Source organism: Danio rerio, chromosome 12 (genome assembly GCF_052040795.2).
Source record: "Danio rerio strain M-AB ecotype USA chromosome 12, GRCz13ab, whole genome shotgun sequence".
NCBI lineage: Eukaryota > Metazoa > Chordata > Actinopteri > Cypriniformes > Danionidae > Danio > Danio rerio.
Window position 1 is genome coordinate 36,453,776 of NC_141032.1, and position 13,725 is coordinate 36,467,500.

General features: G+C 34.2%; 2 protein-coding genes across 4 annotated transcripts in view; one reads left to right on the plus strand and one right to left on the minus strand.

Annotated features, from left to right (window-relative positions):
• sfxn2 (sideroflexin 2) overlaps nucleotides 1–13,725 on the plus strand; it is a 48,202-nt gene that overhangs the window by 23,928 nt on the left and 10,549 nt on the right. Inside the window, exons 1-3 of one of the 3 annotated variants that reach the window (XM_087274706.1) lie at nucleotides 10,388–10,619; nucleotides 13,113–13,280; nucleotides 13,366–13,536. In XM_087274706.1, coding sequence (XP_087130832.1) covers nucleotides 13,123–13,280; nucleotides 13,366–13,536 — 329 coding nt within the window. In that variant the 5' untranslated portion in view covers nucleotides 10,388–10,619; nucleotides 13,113–13,122. Of the gene's footprint in view, nucleotides 1–10,387; nucleotides 10,620–13,112; nucleotides 13,281–13,365; nucleotides 13,537–13,725 lie in introns of those variants that run through there. The other 2 variants (NM_212730.1, XM_087274705.1) reach the window with 2 other exon arrangements.
• On the minus strand, nucleotides 1,625–7,988 carry arl3b (ARF like GTPase 3b). The gene is given in 6 exon segments (NM_001044908.2): nucleotides 1,625–3,458; nucleotides 3,532–3,717; nucleotides 6,515–6,565; nucleotides 6,652–6,768; nucleotides 7,368–7,511; nucleotides 7,946–7,988. Coding segments are annotated over 6 exon segments (549 nt in total). The 5' UTR covers nucleotides 7,949–7,988; the 3' UTR covers nucleotides 1,625–3,410.

The window sequence follows — 13,725 nt, forward strand, 5'->3', positions numbered from 1 at the left end:
GTTGTAATGATAGTAGCAATAATTGCTGTAGTAGTAATCGTTGTAGTAACAGTAGTTGTTGTAGTTATGGTCATTTCAGTAGTAGTGGTAGTAAATAGTAGTAATAATTATTGTAGTAGTCATTGTAGTAACAGTAGTATTGTAGTTGTAGGAAAGTTCATTTTAGTAGTAGTGGTCATTTTTAGTACTACTAGTAATAATTGTTGTACTAGTAGTTGTAGTGATAGTAGTAGTACAGTAGTTATTGTAGTAATGGTCGTTGTAGTAGTAGCAATAATTGTTGTATTAGTAGTCGTAGTAAAAGTAGTAGTTTTAGTAGGAATGGTCATTGTAGTAGTAGTAATAGCTGTTGTAGTAGTAGTCGTGGTAAAAGTAGTAGTAGTTGTGGTAGTAATGGTCGTTGAAGTAGTAGTAATAATGGTTGTTGTAGTAGTCGTAGTAACAATAGTAGTACAGTAGTAATGTTCATTGTAGTAGTAGTAATAATTGTTGTATTAGCAGTCGTAGTAAAAGTAGTAGTAATAGTAATAATTGTTGTAGTAGTAGTCGTTGTAGTAACAGTGGTAGTAATTGTAATAATGTTCGTTTTAATAGTTGTGGTCATTGTAGTAGTAGTTATTGGTGTGTATTACTATTATTTAGTATTATTGTTGTTGTTGTTTTTTTTACTGTCATTATAATTATTATTGCTGTAGTTGTCATATTTACTGTCATTGCATCATTACATTACAACCATTGTTGTTATTCCATATCACTGATTGGTTTTGTTTTATGTTTTGTTATGTTTTTATAAGTATATTATTCACTTCAGTTTTTGATATTTATAATATTTTGATATTAAATATGCTTCCTACTTTTATGCATGTTGTATGTATATATATTTTGTTTACTTATTTATGTGCTTTGACTTGTCCACCCAGTACCGTTACATGCGCGCACACACGCATCTGATCAGTATTTCTTTTTTTTTTTTGACTTTTCCAATCTCGGTTTGTTTTTTCCTTCTCTATTTGTATGTGTTTTAATATAATGTGTATAATAATAATAATAACAAAAAATAAAAAGTGTGTATATGTATATGTGTGTGTATGTGTGTGTGTATGTATATATATATATATATATATATATATATATATATATATATATATATATATATATATATATATAATGCCAGTTATATAATACCTGTGTAATGCTTTTACAATGTATAGAATTTAATATGGTTTAATAATTTATGGTTATTTTCTTTGTTTTATAATTTTAACTATAAAACCAGTGAAACAATATAAAATCAGCAATTGAAACGACTGATGCTAGCATGGTAAACATGGGCAATAGTGCCACCTATACTACACCTAAATATTCTGAAATATACCTCCTCCCCCCCAAAATTATATATATATACATTAGACTTTAACCATTAATACAGTAGCATACAAAAACACAGTGTGGTTAGGAGTATGTGCCTCTGTCAGCACCATATGTTGAGTGTGTGTGTGTGTGTATGTGTCTGATAGAAAGACTGTAGTATTAGCATTAGCACAATAACAGTCAAATCAAAGATAATAAACAACAGAAATGACTGATTAAAAGAATCCGCGGCCAATAAAACAACACACTTGTCCATGGTTTCAGTGTTTTACTCAATATGCTTCAGTAATTTCACACACATCATGACATTCAGAGACACTACAGAAACAATCTCGATGTGACGACAATAGACTTTTACCTTTTTGTAGTGTTTAGATTACAGCTGTACAGGCCATCTCAATATAGAGCTCTAAGAAATCCTGGATTTGTAAAATTTACTTATATGTGCAGAAAATAATTTGCTATGTGGAACATTTATTTACATAGTAATATCAAAAACACATTTCCTACCCTACCAATGGTCCCCCTTTTCTTTTGGACAAACTGATGTTTTTGATACGTTGCATTTGGTAGAATAATCTGTATCTCGTAATTCATTACTCTCAGGAAAATCTAAAAAATATATATGTATATATGACATGAGATGGAGTTTTATGTCAGCGAGCAAGTATGAAAAGACAGCAGTTGAACTGAATGATATAGGCTGTCACTTCTAGAAATATCTCAGTAACAAAATCCTCTAAATAACTAACATTCATTATAAAAACGCAAGTCACTCATCTCAAGAAATGAAGGCAGAGTGATTAAGATCTGAAATGAACTAAAGCACAGGTGTCAAAGCCAGTTCCTGTAGGGTCGAAACTTTGCACAGTTTAGTTCCAACCCTTATTAAACACACCTGATCAAACTAATTGAGTTCTTCAGGATGGTTTGAAACCTATAAGTATGTTGAAGCAAGGTTGGAATTAAACTGTGCAGGGCTGCGGCCCTCCAGGATCTGGCTTTGACACGTGTGAACTAAAGAAAAGCAGTCAAATCAATGCGAATCACATGGACGTACTTCCTAATTCAGAGTTTCAAGCGGCAGTTCACCCAAAAACAGCTGGTAAATTACACACAATGAGATAATGCAGGATGAAGGGGGAATTTTAGCTGAAAAATGTGGTACTTGATTAGTCAAAAGGCAAGTACAGATAAAATTAAACATATGCATGGCTTTTGAAGATGCATTGAAGTACTATGATGTGAAACAATCAATCTACCACAAGGTTTTAATCTTGTAAATAATGTTCAGTTTCTTGTGTAGTCTGATCACTTTGCTACATAAGACCTTACAGTATCTTCAAGTGCCACTTATTTTTTATTTTTATTTAGGATGGCACACTGCAAAATATGCTTTTCTTAGTAATAACATGCCAAAATTAAGTGAGTTTTTTCTTAAAACAAGCAAAATAATCTGCCAATGGGGTAAGCAAAATAATCTTGTTTTTCTTTTCGACATAAGATTATTTTGCTAATCCAATTGGCAGATTATTTAGCTTGTTTTAAAGGAAAAACTGACACAATTTTTGCGTTTTTATTTCTTTAAACAAGACAATATGTTTTGCTTGTTTAGAAAGTGCTTCTTGATATAGGAATTTTTTGATATTTAGACTAAAAACCAGACAAAAAAAATCTAAGAAAAGCATTTTTTGCAGTGCAGTAACCATTGACTTGCATTTTATAAACCACAAACAACCACAGATTCATCTAAAAAATCATCTTTTTAATGTTCTACTGAAGAAAAAGTCTGTGGGTAGGTATATTAACAGCTAATTTTATCACCGGGTGAACTGTCGCTATTGAAAGACTAGTGAAAGCATGCTATTAACTCATTGTATGTATACAGGACCATAGTAGGCCCATTTTAAAAAAAAAAGGAAAGTTAAACTTAAATAGTTTTGAAGGGGTGCCTTCATTTCCTACACCTACTGACAATCCCTCGTAGACTTCACCATTCCCTCTGCGTGTCCAGAAACGAAAGCCACGGTAACAGAAAACTATTTCCTCTTAGCGTTCACACTCTTGCAGACCCAGTTCATGCCATCCTGAAATACAACATCAGAGTCAACCCAAATAGCTTTAGGATCATTTGTACATCGGTATGCCTTTCAAACTGACCTGGACTCCCTCTCCTGTGAGGGCGGAACAGGACTGAATCTGCCACACTCTGTCTCTGATAGTGTGCAAATTCAATCCTTCTGCTATTTCAGACGCAGGGGCTGCTGTGAGCAAATCCTGCTTATTAGCAAACACCAGGACCGGGACACCGCTGAGCTTCTCTTCATCAAGTAACTCAGCCAGCTCCTGCATGCAGATCATTTATTTAAACACTGAGAACACAAAGTGCTTGCAATAGCACAAAAAATAGTCTAAAAGGCTTTTCACACTGTGCTTACCCCTGTATTATCATTGTTCTAGACACGCTTTTAAAGTCGGAATAAAAACAAAATGTACTCTTCTTATTTGTGTATGTATATACAGTAGTAGTGCTTGTTGTAATCGATGTATCTGTGCACTTCATTATTTTGTAAAAATTGATTTGCCCTCAGAATCCCCTTTAATCAAATATCATAACCTTCTCTCCCACCTTAAAACAATTGGTCTTCACTTCTGGCCACATGGGATGCCTTTGGGGCGGAGCTATCAGGGCGTGTCTTGTTTCGACTATGCCTTCATACATTCATTAATCTTTTTTCATTTTGCTAGCAATGCCCATCTTCCAAACAATCCAATTGGTTCCCAAAGGACCAAATCATGACTGCCCAACATTTTTTTTCTTAATTTCAGGACCGTTTCAAGTGGATGTACATCATGATAAAGGAAAAAAAGTTAAATCTTAACTTCCGTTTCATGGTAACTTTAACTCCAGGTCGAGCCAATTTATACCTCTGCGTCAAGTGCACACAATAGCCCTCGGAATACCCTGACACTCATGAATGTAGCTAAAAATCATGACAACATGTAGTGGGCAGGGTCGAGAGCCATGGGAGCAGAGTCCCATTGAGGAGCTCAGATGGATACTTTTGGTTTGGGTTTATTTTATAGGATTAAAGTTGTTGAACATTTGCCAGTTCCCACCTCTTTCTTCCCAGAATGAGTGAGTTTAAAATACTTTTCTACAGTAACATCTCACGCCTTTCTAGTGTAATAATAATAATTCCTTACATTTATATAGCCCTTTTCTAGACACTCAAAGCGCTTTACACATTGGGGGAAATCTCCATCCACCACCAGTGTGCAGCATCCAACTGGATGACATGACGGTTGCCATATTGCGTCAGACTGCACACCACATACTAGCTGATTGTTGGAGAGAGGACAGAGTGATGAAGACAAATTTGGCCAGGATGTAAAACACCAGTAAAGAAACTCGACATAGTGGACCACAGAAACTCCACTGCCTACTAGTGTTTCGAAACTGTTATTGATTGATTGTTTTTTTTTTTGTCATTGCACATTTGGCCACATTTAAATATATTGACAGTATTACAGACTGGTTTGGCAAAAATTCATCTTAATATTGAAAAAACAAAAAAACTAAGAAGTCTAGGAAATCGAACAAGAGCAGCAGATGCATAGTAGAGCAGGTCTTGAATTTGAAGGATTTAGGCACAATTATTGACAATAAACTGAATTTTGATAACTAATGTTGAGGCTGTTTATTAGAAGGAAAACAGCGCCTTGGTCTCTTCTACAAGTTGGAAAGTTTTAATGTTTGTACACAGACTTTAAACATGGCATATAGATCATTGATAGAGAATGTTCTCACATATAATATTGTCTCATAGTTTGGGAACACAACACTTAAACAGAAGAATTATCGCAAATTATCAATCAGACAAATACGATAATTGGTCACAAACAACTTTTTACAATCAGGACAAAGGTTAAAAATTCCTAGAGCCCCAAGAAATGCTTATAAAAAGTCATTGATCCCAATTTCAGTTGTTTTCCTGGATCGGATCACTGTGAAGTGAATAGGGTGGTTGCTGGGAATGATCTGTAGTAATATCTATTGCGTTAATATAGTTTAAGTTCTATATACAACGTTTTTAAATTCATGTAGTTGTCTTGTAGAGTTTTGCTATTATGTGATTGTTGTAAGGTTGTATTTATGTTAGCAGTGTTAAAGACAAATTTCTTTTCTGTGTCAAGACTCAAGAAGAATGACCAATAATGTTTAAACAAACAAGTTACCAATATAACCAGCCCACATAATGTGTAAACAATTAATTAAGGAATATTTAGGAATATTTAGGAATATTTAATATTTATATAAATACCATATTGCACAAGAATAAGAAATAACAATTTAGCAACAAGCTCTGTGAAAAAATGAAGTGCTATACGCCAATGTTATTCTTACATGTCAAGAATGTGTTTTCAGTTCAGTGTTTAATATGGTTATTAAAGCTTTCTGATAAAAACTGTTCATGAATCTCGTGGTATAGGTTTTGATAGACCTGTAACGCAGAGCAACAAAGACAGAACACTAGAAATGCTCACACATACAGGGAATGCGCTTGAGATATGACGATTTCTTGACAATGAAGTAAAAATTGGGGTTACAAGGAATGTTTCAGAGTAGTAATTTAGAAGTGGGTTAGTCCTGTTTTTTTACCTCGGGTTATAAAAAACGGCAAAATACTGTATATTAAAAGACTGCACAATGCTAGAGTTTTTATAAGCTTTTTATGTTGCTCAGCAAACATGCTAATAAGAGCATTAAAAGGATAGTTCACCCAAAAATCAGTAAATGAAAATGTAAATTTTACTATTTACTGACGATCAACATTGATTTCCATAGTAAGAAAAAAACACAATGGAAACCAATGGCTACTGGCTTCCAAAATATCTTATTTTGTGTTTAACGAGAGAAGCAAACAAAAAAAGGTAAATGATAACAATTTTTATTTTTGGGTGAACAATCCCTTTAGCCCAGGCTTAAGATTGTACAGTGTGAAACCTAAATGTATGGAAACCCAGAATTAATTATTAGCCAAGTGTTAATTATAAGCCATGTGAAACGTGCAGCATAATAATCCAGGGCTAAGGGTTTACTACTTAAAATGTGAAAAGCCCTACAGTGACAATGCATCACCTGTCCCGTTTCCTCGAATCGTTTGCGGTCTGCACTATCAATGACATAAATCTGAAATAAAAAAAACATCCAATTAACCAAATGTTTTGGTGCAAAATAGATTGTGGGATGATCGTTAATCAGACACACGGTCTCACCAGTACATCTGTGTTTTCAAAGTAGTTTCTCCAGTAGGGCCTGATCTTTCGCTGACCACCAATATCCCACACATTTAATTTGAATCCTTGTGATTGGACGCTCTTGATATTGAAACCCTAGAAGAAGAAAAAAAAGGGTTATTAAAAATAACTACAGGTCAACTTGAATTTTTATTAATTTTTTTTTTTCAGATGTTCATTGTTTTATTTGGGATTGATTTGTTGGGGTAGATAGGATTGTATATGGTTTGCGGTATGTTTAAAAATTAAAATGCTATTTGCAAGTATAGAAATTGACAAAAAATTGGCGTTTTGAAGGCAAAGAATTGTACAATAGTTATTTGATTATATTTTAAAAGAGTCTATTTAAGATCAAAGGGCATTTAATCTTAAATTGAGCCATTTAATGTGCCATCAATCATTGTTCTTTTTATAAATAAAGGTTTTGGTGTATAAACTCTTATCATGACTGATATTGTATTTTACTGGGTGTCTTCTGCAATTTATGTCTAAAATGTATGATTATATATCGATAAATTGATTGAATCTTTTTTTTTTGAAAAATACAATAAATCAAAACATCTTTTAATGCATGGCAAAAACACTGATGCCTAAAAACCCTCATTCATCTTTGATCAAAGTGGTTTATATCAATTTAATCTAATTAGCTTTATCTGGAGATGTGAATGCAGTAGTTACAGTAACCGTGTCTGTACCTGTGTTGGAGTGATATGAGTGATGTCTTCAGATGCTAGCTGTTTCAGTAAGGTCGTCTTTCCCCCATTGTCCAGTCCTAGAAGCAATATCCTCACCTCCTGATCTGGGGTGCTCTTCAGTTTCCGTAAAATGGACAACAAACCCTAAAAGGCGCAGAATGTACAGTGATCTGAGTTTTTGCAATGCGTGCAACATGACGTCATACGCACGAGCATCAACAACAAACAGCTTTCAAGAGGAGCAATAATGAATGCTAGAGGGATGGCTAATTAAAGATAATAGATCCTTAATATCATTTCCAACCCCCAAACAGACATGAGAACATATATAAAACGCACTTAATACGCAATTGTCGAACAGTCGTGACACCTAAACAATCAATCCCGAAAGCTAATCTCATCCACGACCGAGAACCGCTGCTCATCTTTAAAACCGCTAGATTACAAGAGCTACGAGTCTGCTCGGAAATAACGGCGAACATCAAAAGATTTTAACAATGTAAACTAACAGAAGGTTGAAATTCAGAGCGAAGGAGTCTACATGTTGAAATTCGTTTATTATAAGCGCTTTAACTCACCATCTTGTGATTCTGCCTCCCTGAGACGCCGCCGAGGGTTACTAAGGGGAAGACGGAATGACGTAGTACGCAAATAATACACGCATTCCAAGAAGGCCGAAAAGTGACGTAGTCCACAAATCGTTGCCTAACTTTTTTATCACAAACAAATTTAAAGAGGTCTCATTTAAAACTCTACATGAATTTTACCCCGTCAAACATTTTATTTCCAAGTTTAGACAAGACATAGATTAAAACTGTTCATTTTCTTTGTCACAGCCAGAAACTGCCCAATATATTGTATAATTGTCATTTCTCAAAGAAAATTTGGCACGACAAATCCAAATTCATTGACCACAAATTATTGCCACATTTTCATTTAGGATACCAACATGTTAATTCTGGATTTTTGAACTGTAACAAAAATAGAGAAGGAAGCTTATGTTATTAATCTTTTGATTTACAAAGTACCATATTCACAAATGCCAATTTAATAGCCAAAAAACATTTTATCCTGCTATACTAAAATAATTAGAATATTATAAGAACAGCATAAAGCAAAGCACTAAAATAAACCATTAAAACTGGTTTTTTACTTGAAATCTTCAAGATTCTATAATCCCTTAAAGCCTCATTAAGGTAAAGTTGGTTTTTATATTCACACATCCGGACATCCTCCTTAATAACATAATTTCAGAAAAATATTATTTACAAATTCTAAATAGTGAAATCATATTAGAAGTCAATGAGTATTAAAGTACTTTATTGTTCACAGTCAAATAAATAGTGCTGATGTTGTTTTGAATCATAATTTCAAGTGATTTCAGTCCGAGTATTGAAAGTAGCCTACCATGGTAAACAATATAGGGAGCATGTCACAAGTTGTCACTAAACCAACTTTACCTTAGTCAAGGTCTTTACCCTTTTTTAAGTATGTATACTTACACATATATTTGTTTGTCTTATTTATATTTGGTTTTTTGTACATCCCTTACCTTTTTATTTTCTTTCTTTCTTTCTTTCTTTCTTTCTTTCTTTCTTTCTTTCTTTCTTTCTTTCTTTCTTTCTTTCTTTCTTTCTTTCTTTCTTTCTTTCTCTTGTTGTATTTGTATTGTTCTGTACTTTGTTCTTTAAGTGTTAATAAAAAAAGTTATATCTGCTCAAAGAAAAAGAAATAATAAAGTTTGAGTTAATTTATTTATAAAAAATAAATTAATTTATTAGATTGAAACATATTTTATTTTTAATATGAATTACACACATTTTCTAACGAATTAAACAGATTTTCATTATATATTTTGCTGTTGGTGTACAGTATGTTGCAAACATATTCTAGAAACATTATTAAAATAACATGTGTAGAAAACCATAAGTGAATTAATGAAATAAAATTGCATGTCATGTAATATAATGTGTAATATAATATTAAAATATCAGTTCATGTTAAGGTGTTAAAAAAATTATAAAGTGCATTTTCTGCAAAACAATTTTATGAACAAAGTAGGTTCATAGATGCTATCCAGACCAGTGTAATCTTAAAAGGCTTCTGTTTATTTATTTTGGAATTGGCCTCATTCAGTGACATTTTGGTGTGATATTATTGATTGAAAATAGTTGTCTTGGCTACAACAGGGCTAAATTTGGGCTGTCAGTGAAAATCTCATTGACATCTAGGAATAGGCCAAAACTAGATTATTCATCAAATAAACAGGAATGAATGACTACACACATAAAGACTGTCTAATCTGTCTATTTGACGACTTGTCTAGTTTTGGTCTATTGTTAGATGTCTATTAGATTTTCACTGACAGCCCAGTTTAGCCTTGTTTTAGCCAAGCTTTAGATGTCTATTAGACATCTATTAAACAGAAAATAGTGTGCTGGGAAGTAATATATATTTCATGAACCTTATTTTCCTGTTGGTCAAATTTCATATTCACAAAAGCAAGTTTTGTAAGTGTAAACCTTTTTTTCTGAATTTAAAATTGAAATAAAATTGTATTTTGAGTCTATTGAGGGATCAACAAACTTAAAAGCAATACGGACAAGGACTTTGATGAAGGACTTGGCACATGTCTTGGACTAAATGACTGAAAACCTCTGGATTGTTGTTGTTTGATTGATGACATTTGTTGTAAATGTTTTTTAAGCATTTAATACAATGAATGAATGAATAAATAAATACAAAAACAACATTTCTTAAAATGTCATTAACAGATAACTAAATCTAAAATCTGAAAAAAATATGAGTTGCTCACAGATCACAGTTCTGCACATTGTAATACACAAACATACATAATTAAAACCAAGACTGGTATAAACTTCAAAGGAACCGATCTGCGGAAATGTGTCCGACTTCCTATCATCGCAAGGGGAGGGAGACTCTTTTCTTCTGTGATTGGCGGATCTGATGCCACGTGCTCCTCCACTGCTGCAAGCCCACATCATCACGGTGTTTAACTCACTTCATTGGTTTTTACTACGACTGGAGCGCCACGAGACATAAACAACAGTGTCGAGTCGCTTTATAAAGGTATTTCTGTGAAGCACATTTGATGTTTGTGGTTTCGCCTGATTTGTTTTACTGTATCCGGGTGCGTGTGTAGAGAGAACATGCACTGATGATGCAAGCTGCTGGACAACTTACTACTGCTTTCTAACACTGTGTTTACTTCTGGTGCACATTTAATGCAGGGTTTGTTTTGATAATTTTATACTTTTTGAGGTATCTTAGTTGTTCAAAAACACTTTTATTGCTAATTCCACTTCAGAAATGGCTTAATAATGATATAATGTGATATACGACGATTTCATATGATAATGTGATGTACGTATACATTTTTGAATGTGTTTAAGTACAAGTAAATCAGGTTAAACCAGTAATGAAACAAATTAACAGAATGGAAATTAACATGGCAAGTTTGAACCCATTGAAGTAGTCTTTGCTTCTTTTGTGAACTTGGGCTTTCATTTACAATAGTAAATAGTGGTACTACACGTCAAGTCTGGTCCATCTTCAGCTGCTTTCTTCATGCATTGATTTAATGATTGACGTTTGTAATACATTACTGTATTAATATTTTACTCGTTCAATGCAAAGTACATGTGATGTTGAGGTGTACTGATGTTTATGTTGGCTTGAGATTTAAAGGTCTTCAGAAACATTGAGGTGAAGGTTTTATATTCGCACATTCGTTCAGTGACAGCTTGTGACATGCTCCCCATATTGTTTACCATGGTACTTTGTAAATGCAGTCTTAAAACACATGTAAGTATGACTTCAAAACAACGTTAGCATTATTTATTTGACTGTGAGCAATGTTGTACTTTGAGAGACATGAGCCGCTAACATGACTTTACTATTTAGAATTTACAAAGAGGAGTTTTCTGAAAGTATATTTTTAAGGAGAAAGTCCGAAAGAGTGTGTATATAAAACCAACTTTACTTCAATTTAAAAAAACTACCCTTACTGGAGTTTCTTGAGTGTTCAAACTAAACCCAAAAAACTCTGGTCAGAGATTCAGACCGTTCTGACTTTGTGTATAACTGATTGTACTTCCAGCATCCTCAAAGTAATGAACAAAACTTGTAAAATCCCACAAATGTGATCACATCCATCTATTTTGTGCATTTATTTATGTTAAAATATGCTAGCAGTGTATAAAATCATTGTAGAAAAGAGCTATTAACATGTTCTAGCAAAAGATGCTAACACTGGCAGCTTCTTTAAAATGTTAAAATGTAATAACGATAACACTACATGATAATATTTAATAATATTATATTTTATATTAATATTTAGTTAACTTGTGTGGAGTGCTAACAGTTTGTTACGTCATTTTAGAAACATGCTAGCATGTTATACTTACTATTATTGTTAGTTACACCTTAAAACATGTTAACATCTTGTTTAACATGTTCAAAACATCAAGCGATGGTTTAAAACATGCTAACAAAATGTGTGAATGCAGTTATGCTAACAACACATGTTAACAATATAGTCTTTGGATACAAATGTTAACAACTAGATAAAAAAATATGACAGCAGTGTGCTAAAATGTTAAAACCTAAAGGTTAAAACTTAAAGCTTAAAAAGGCTTTCTGGTCAAGCTTTATCAAGCCAATACAGAGGTTTGTATTACCTTTTTTAATCTAGTTAAACTATTTTTGTAAAATATTCTAAAGTAATGGGTGGTGCAGTGGGTAGCGCTATTGCTTCACAGCAAGAAAGGCGCTGGCTTGAGGGTCGGCTGGGTTAGTTGGATTTTTTGTGTGGAGTTTGCATGTTCTCTCTGTGTTGGTGTGAGTTTCCTCCGGGTGCTCCAGTTTCCCCCACAAGTCCAAAGACATGTGCTATAGGTGAATTGGGTAGGCTAAATTGTCGAGAGGAGTCTGGATGCAGACCTGGTGCAGTGCAATCTGAGCTGCATCCAATGCTTTTTAATGCGCTCACCTAGCCCTACCCGTCACAGTGACGTCATTCACTCCATTGAGTGCATTGTGTCTGACATTGCATCGCTGATTGCTGCAATCTCAGCTTGCACCATAAAGGCTGCATCCAGATACTATTGAAATTGTCTGTAGTGTATGTGTGTGTGTGAATGAGAGTGTATCGGTGACCTAGTGCTGGGTTGCAGCTGGAAGGGCATCCCCTATGTAAAACATATGCGGGATAAGTTGGCGGTTCATTCCGTTGTGGTGACCCCTGATTAATAAAAGCACTAAGCCGAAAATCAAATAAAAGAGTGATAAAAAAGTCATTTGTAAAGTTAGTTTGAAGACAAATCTAAAATGTGAAGTAGGTCAGACTCTCAGTAGTTCAGCTTGGTCAGGAATATTGGTTGAGCGCCTGGTTTGTTTTGCCTGATATCCATACTTTTGTTTGCATAGCTGGCCTCGCTGTGAGGGTTAAGGCTCTGGCTTTCTGTTCACATCTTTTAGAGATGTTTAGAAAAGAATCCAGTTTAGCAATAATATAAAATAACACATTTTGTAGGCCACCCAATAACGTAAATCCACTGTTTGTTCATCAAAGAAAAGAACCTTTGATCTTTCAGAATAGATCATCCAAATGTCACAGTGGTTTTGTTCTGTGGATTTGGGTTTGAGCAGTTCCCTGTGGACTGGATCTGAAAAGCAGCAGTGAAGTGAATATTTGCCGTTTTATGTTGTGTTTTTTGCGAGAAGAGAGAGAACCATGGAGGCTGTGAAGGGCTTTGATATCGATGCTCCACGCTGGGATCAGTCCACGTTTATGGGTCGCCTCAAACACTTCTTCAATATCACCGACTGCCGCACCGCTCTTCTGCCCGACTCCAGACTGGATGAAGCCAAAGTGTTGGTGGAGAGCTGCAGGTGGGCCAACAGGTTGATTCAATGAGCTGATCACTTTTATATTCCCGTTTCTTATTTTTTTTTTGTCATTTGCTATCTCCACTAGAGCAGGCTCTGTTCCTCCAGGCACGACAGAGGAGCAGCTACACTACGCCAAGAAACTGTATGATTCTGCTTTTCACCCCGACACGGGGGACAGGATGAATCTGATAGGGAGAATGTCGTTTCAGGTGCCCGGAGGTATGGCCATCACGGGGTTTATGCTTCAGTTTTACAGGTTAGTAGGTTTAAATAATGAATTTATTTGATATTATATTATTACTTTTTACATTATAATTTAATTGGTTAAATATTATGTTTTTTTTATTACAGTTATGATTTTTACAACCAATATTATTCTTATTAACTATGTATAATTATTATGATGATTTTGTCGAGTGTGTGTGTGTGTGTGTGTGTGTGTGTG